The sequence below is a fragment of the Sesamum indicum genome, linkage group LG11 (assembly GCF_000512975.1).
Source record: "Sesamum indicum cultivar Zhongzhi No. 13 linkage group LG11, S_indicum_v1.0, whole genome shotgun sequence".
Taxonomy (NCBI): domain Eukaryota; kingdom Viridiplantae; phylum Streptophyta; class Magnoliopsida; order Lamiales; family Pedaliaceae; genus Sesamum; species Sesamum indicum.
Window position 1 is genome coordinate 3,206,288 of NC_026155.1, and position 7,024 is coordinate 3,213,311.

At 30.7% G+C, this 7,024-nt stretch overlaps 1 protein-coding gene across 1 annotated transcript; it reads right to left on the reverse strand.

Moving 5' to 3' along the window:
• Positions 293-1,310, reverse strand: LOC105173328. Its single transcript, XM_020697812.1, has 2 exons — positions 1,093-1,310; positions 293-817 (listed from the first exon to the last, which is right to left on the reverse strand). The coding sequence occupies exons 1-2, from the start codon at positions 1,159-1,161 to the stop codon at positions 380-382; spliced, it is 507 nt and encodes a 168-aa protein (XP_020553471.1). The 5' UTR covers positions 1,162-1,310; the 3' UTR covers positions 293-379.

A 7,024-nucleotide genomic window follows, 5' to 3' on the forward strand; every position in this document is an offset into this window, starting at 1 on the left:
AGCGAAAATTTAATTTTTTTGCAGTAACAAGTGTTACTTTTTGAAAATTCCAAAAGTAATAATCCGACATCTAGTAAAATAAAAAATAAAAAAAGTTTTAAATTACGGAACGAAAAATATTATATCCACGAATAACAAATTTAAATACTTATTAATATAAATTAAATTAAAATAAATTATAACAAGGGCTAGACGAATATTTATTTATTATATATTGATTATTTTACAGAATTTTATTTTCACATATAACAATTTTATTAATCATTATATCATATTTCTACACAAGAAAAAAGATACAACAAGATTTAAAATAAAAATTTCAATGTCGAAATTACTATAATATTATACGTACAAAATCATAAACCTTCGAAAATCTCAATCAACACATTACATCCTTGAGAAGCTTGTACCTGCGGGTGGTGGGCCGCGGCGAGGGCGTCTTTCCGGTGGCTTTCTCCGCCGTAGCTCCGCCGTGGTGCTGCTTGATTTTCATGCCGGAGTAGGCGGATCTTACTCCGCTCCGTTTGCCGGATTTAACATTAATATTCCTGGTGCAGGAAGAGGAGGAGGAGCTCCCTTGCGCTCTGATCAACGATGACGAACTCCTTTCCTCGCACTGGCACCAGTCGCACACGCCTATTGGCTCCGCGTTTTCTCTATAGTAGTTGCTGCAGTACCTGATCACCACCTCCATGTATTTATATTCGAATGTTCCAGAACCGTCCCCAAAAACATTAATTAAAAAAAAACAGAAGAGTTGACGAAGAAAGTAATAATAATAATAAAATATTAGTATTATAATTGCTATTAGTTTGAATTATTAATTATTTTTTTGTTATTTCGACTGTGATGCTGAAAATCAAGACCCACACACATGCATTTGGGTGTGTGTGTGTGTGTGTTCGGGATTTTATTTCGCAGACGAATCAAGACGGACACACATACATGTGGGTGTGTGTGTGTTTTAGCAGAGAGATACTACGGTGCTGGCGGATCAAGACGCACACACATACGTGTGGGTTTCTGTGCGTTCTAGCGTGTGTGTATGTGTATATATATTGTTTGGGGGGGGGGGGTATGGGGGGGGGAAAAGCAGCGGAAAAGCTTGTCGGGGAAGCCGACGTCGCCGCACATACAGCACACAGTCTGGAGATCCACCATTTGATGTTGATCAACGTCGGACAAGTTTCCTTCGGACAGGACGGTAAGAAGACTTGAGGAAAAAGAGAAAAGAAAGAAAAACACGCACACGGCGCACACACGGACGAGAAGTAGTAAATGGAGGGGAGAGAGAGAGAGGGACTAGTGGGGGATGCAAAGTCCGCGTGTGCGCCTCTCACCATTTATATATTATAATAATAATTAATGCATCGTGAATATACTAAATAATTTTTAATATTTTAAAATATATTATAATATAAATAAAATATAAATTAAAAAATTATATTTAAAAAATAATTTAAAGGTATCATTCATACAATAAAAGAATTGACGCACTAGTAGTAAAATAATATAAAATTACTTTTGAAAAAGAATAATTATAATTAATTTTAAAAATTATGTATCAGAAGTGTTCTTGTCATATTTAAAAATTGATATAATGGCGTTATTAGATGTCGTTGGTGAATGTAAAAAGTTTTACTTTTTCATATTAGTATAGATGCACAAATTTCGACCCCATTTACATATACTATACTCAATCGACGTAGCTATTGCTGACGATTGAATTTCGATATGCATTTAATGAATTAGATGATTTTTTGTCCGATTCATTCAAAAGATTCACACACACACACACATGCAGGTGTAGGGGGTGTTCGTAAGGGTTTAAAATAAATATTTTTATTGAAAATAATATTTTTATTTTATAACTTTTATTATTGAACTGCTCAAATTAAGTTGATTCATACCAAAAATTATAAGCAGTTGTAATAATTTATGCAACTTATTGATGAAATTATAAATGTCCGACTTCAACTTTTTCTTTTTTTTCAATTTTATCTTATGTTTTCAAATACTTTAAACTTTTATTACTACTTAATCTACTATTTTCTCTATAATTTATTTTCACAACAAGAGCAAAAATTATTACAAGCATTTCTATAGTAGCCCATGTGTTGCATGCTAACTATTAAATTACAAATATGTAGTGATTCGGGTCAAATATCGCAATCTCTGGAATCACGTTTATCAATCTCTTTGAGTCTATCCAAATGTAAAGTGAGGTTTTTGAAAAAAGAAAAACACGTTTGACTAGTTGGGAAGAGTCTACAATTAAGACCCTCCAATACTTAATCAACTCGAGTTTGAGATAAGATAATGCGAACTGGAGATATTTAACGCTAGTGGATTGTAATAAATGTGTCTCGCAACAAATGCTGTGAAATGGGGGTATTATAAAGCCATATGTGTCCCTCCACCTAGCTCACGTGGCTGCATCTCAAATCTTGAGCTCTAGGAGAGTTACCGTTCAGATCTTAGGTCAGTAGAGTGGGTTATTGAAGTGGGTCGGGTTATTTTATCCGACTAGGTGTAAAAGACGCAGATCTTAATGCTCCAACGATATTGTAGTGTTATTTGAAGATTATCTATATTAATAAATAGACCAGGCATCGGTAACTGACTGAACTAGATATACAAGACAAGAATTCTAAAGGAAATATCGTGTCGGCGGGAAAGAATTTTCTTTCATAATTTCCATCAGAGACCAGTACAAGATAATTTTCCCCACATCAATTAGCTTAGCTTTAACGCGTAAAGGGACGTACTAGAACTCCTTCCCTAAATCCAGCTCCAGGAACCTTTCTTAAAGAATCTGGAAGGGGAATCACTATCTTTCAACCACAGCAGATGATTTTTGAAGACACGAAACTTGGTTCCGACCAAATCTCCGTGCCGATTTGCTGGCATTCAAAACCATTTAGCGGGAACTTTCGCAGTAAATTGTCTAGAAATTTTCCCTCTCCAGGTCTAATAAAATCAAAGAGCCCCATACCATTTTTCAAGTGAGTATAATATACCGCTATCATGTTGTTTTATTCAGATGTATTTGTTGGGAAATCCATAGAGGAATTGTAGAATTTGTGTAGAAAATATGAAAAGAATATTCGATTTTTACTATTATAGATTTTTGTGAATTACACTAGACAATTTTACCAATCTCCTAATCATTTTATACCATGATGCCAGTAAAGTATTTTAATTACAAATTTACCCTTACCAAAATTGGTGTATAGCAAAGAAGTTGGATTTTCGATATGGGCCTAAATGTAACATCGAGTCGAGTTTCTCAAAAATAGTGTTATATTCAATTCATTTTAATACACACAGGACAAGACACATATATACATGTGCAATATATAGGGGTAATAATATCTATATATCTGATCTATAATTTATTTACACAGATAATTTTATATTTTTTAATAGTTATATATATACCTGACATAAATATTAATATTATTTACACATTATTTATATTTTTTAAAAAACTACACATACATCCCTAAAAACAGTCCAAATTAGTGCACAAACTATACATATTAGTTTACTATCAGGGGTGGTTTCTCTAATTACGCAAAAGATATGGATAGTTCGTATATAGACCGCTTAAATATATATATTTTTGGTCCTGTAATTTTTGTACTTTATCAGTTTTATCTTTTACCTTTGGGTAAATTGCATAACATTCCCTGTACTTTTAAAATTTAGTTAAAAATTCATGTATTAATTTTATAGGAAAAAAACCCCATGTTTTCTAAAATACCGCAAAACTCCCTCTCTATTAGAAACTAACAGAGAGTGTGTTACACTCGCCTATTGTGTGAGCGGACTTCATATTTTGGCCTTTTCTGGAATCGCTTTTAGTGTATGATGTTCGTTATGCCCCTTTCTTTCATATTTAAATATATTTTAAATTAATTTATTTATATTATTATTTTATTTAAATATATTTAATTAATTTAAATGGTTTATTGAGTTCATAACTATTACAATAAATTATATTTATTTATAAAATATATTAATTTAATATAAAACACTTAAAAAGTATATAAATTTTATAAATTAAAATCTTAAATTTAAAAAACTCAATACAAATTTTATATATTCAAATTCACATTTCAAATTAAAATTTATATGCAATATAAAAGTTACTTATAATAATTATATATTATTAATAAAATTAAATTATTATTAATTTAAATATATTTTATTTATTTAATAGTACTAATTAAATATCAAAATATCAAAAAAATAATTTCAGTTATTTTAAGTTATATTATTAATTACAAATAATATTTAAATTATTTATTATTTAAAATTAAAAAAATTTAATTATTTTTACTTTATTTTTAACAAAATATTTTTCTTTTTACTTCTTCTCCATAGCCGACATGTAGTGGCCGACAACGAGCTTGTGTGATGGAGGTCGCCCTTCTTCTCTGGGTGATAACAGTCGTCCCGCAGAGGAAACGGGGCGACGCGAGGTCGCCCCCTTTGTGAGCGTCGTTGCCCAAAATAATTTGCGCGACCGCTGTCGCTCAATCTGGAGGCAGCGGCCGTCACCGCTATAGATATATATTATATAGTTATATTATATATTATATTTTATATATAGTATATGTATAAATATATATATAAAAATAAAAATATATATTTAAATTTCTTATGGTTTGGACCTTTCGTTTTTTATGACTGAAGATCAATGGTTATTATAAGGTCATAACGGTCAATTTAGCCAAAAAATTAATGCTGTTAGGGGTTTACCTAACGGAAGGGGAGAGTATGCAATATTTAGAAAAATACAGGAGCTTTTTTGCCTATTTTTTAAACACATGGATTTTTAGCTAAAATTTAAAAATACGGTGGGTGGGGGGGTTTATGCAACTTATTCTTTATTTTTTTATGATTGCAAAATACTCCTGTGACTTTTTATAATTTCACAATTTGGTCTTTCCAGTATCAAATTTTACAAAAAATTATCGGAATAAATTATGTTCACCTCACATGATTGATTTAAAAATTGGAGCTTTTATTTTAATTTCTTAACTTTTGCCAACCTGGACGAAAATTTAAAAAAAAATAATTGATACATGATTTGTTCCAGCAACTTTTGTAAGATTTGGCACTGAAAGCCCAAACTTATGAAATATCAAAAAGTTATCGGACTTTTTTGCAACCCCTAGAAATATAAAGAATGATAATGTCAAAATTACTAGGAGCACATGATTTATTCTAATAACTTTTGCAAAATTCGTCACTTAAAGAACCAAATTCGCAAAATGTCAAAAAGTTACAGAACTATTTTGCCAAAGAATAAAAATTATAGTACCAAAAATATATTTAAGTCATAAATAAATCATAAATTAGAAGATATAAATATAATTATTCTAAATATATATATATATATATACATACATATATATGTGTGTGTGTGAATGTATGTAGGGGCGGATGAAAGAGAGGGGTAGACATAGAGACAGGTAGACCACATGTTGCTTTGAAGGTTGAGGTCGTTTTCAGTTGGAAGTGGAAAATGACACTTTGTCCATGTAACCTTGAGTTTGCTTTCATTATTTATTACATGGGTAAATTATAGTCACCTATTTGAGGTTTTATATATTATAAAAACTTTATCATTATTTGACAATTTATAATTTTTTATTTTAATATTTGTTTAACAATAAACTAATTTCATTAATTTTCATTAGATTTTCGTTCAATTTTTATGATATATTATACACTTTTGAATTATAAATTATAAATTTATATATTTTTTTAGATTTTTTTAAAATACTATTATGGACTAATATTTTCTGTGGATTATTTACTTTACAAATCCGCCAGTTTTTTTCATATTTTTTTTAAATATCTAAAAAAATTTAGTAAGGATAAAGTAGTAATATTCATATCATTGTTTAGAGACTACATAATTATTTAACATGATTGATGTGTACCAAAACTTTGGCCACACCATAAGGATCATAGGGTCTTCATGAAAATCCTAAAATTATCAAAAACTAGCCCAGCAAAACAGATCGGTTAACACTTTGATTCTTAAGTCAATAACGGTTATGAAGAAATAAAAGAAAAATTTAAAATAAAGTGATAATAATGATAAGATATGATTAAAAATAATGAATATTCATGTGGAGTGCAAATTATAAGCTTAGAGCAGCTTAAAAATCGAGAGAGAATAGTGTAAGAAAGCAAGAGTTTGAGAATAAGAAATATGTCACCAAATGATTGTTACAGCTTCCTATTTATAGGCTTGTATAAAGTTGGATACAAGGTCAATTACTGAGTTATGTATGGTATTAGAAAATCCTTCGAGTTGGCTATCATCCAAAACAAACAGTTTGAGATTTGGATAAATATTGATTGAGATACAAGTTGGACTAAACCCTGTCATATCTATCTAAATATTCGGGATTTGGTTGTTTGTGGGTTCTCTAGCTCGTTTGTTACCGATTTACTTGGAACTACCTGGAGATATATTAGGGTGATGTGTACAAATATGTTGATAAACTATATAACATTTCATTCCAACTGTATGATGATATGTCCGGATGAAATGAGCTTATTTCTTGGGCATGTTAGGTTAGTAAAGTAGGAGGTAATCCTGTGGACCTTTCTTCTCATTTGATGGGCTTTACTCATCCTGCTGATGGGCACTTATCCATCTTGCTGATGAGCCAGCTGGGCTTTTAGCCGATTGGGCTAGTATGTCTAGCTTGTGGGCTTGACCCAATAATTTTAAGAGCCATCAATAATATTTATAATTTTTTAAAAAATAATAAATATTCGTAATTATGTTAAATTTTAGATGTGATAGTATAATTTACCCTTATTATTAATTGCTGTTTAAGAGATCAGCAGAAAAGTTTCACCTTCAAACCCTTTTTCTGGGGCAATGTGTTTGCCCTGGGGGTGGCAGATGAGTCAAGCCTCGCGAGCCAGCTCGATTTTGAGCTCGAGCTCAATTGTGTCTATGAGCCAGCTCACGAGCTTTTCCTATTTTTTT

Bases quoted from the DNA above. Each gene is read 5' to 3' on its own strand.
- LOC105173328 (XM_020697812.1), bottom strand. From the start codon at position 1,161: ATGGTGGATCTCCAGACTGTGTGCTGTATGTGCGGCGACGTCGGCTTC. The intron at 818-1,092 runs TTTTCCCCCCCC...AATAATTAATAA, and splicing joins CCGACAAGCTTTTCCGCTGC to TTCAAACTAATAGCAATTAT.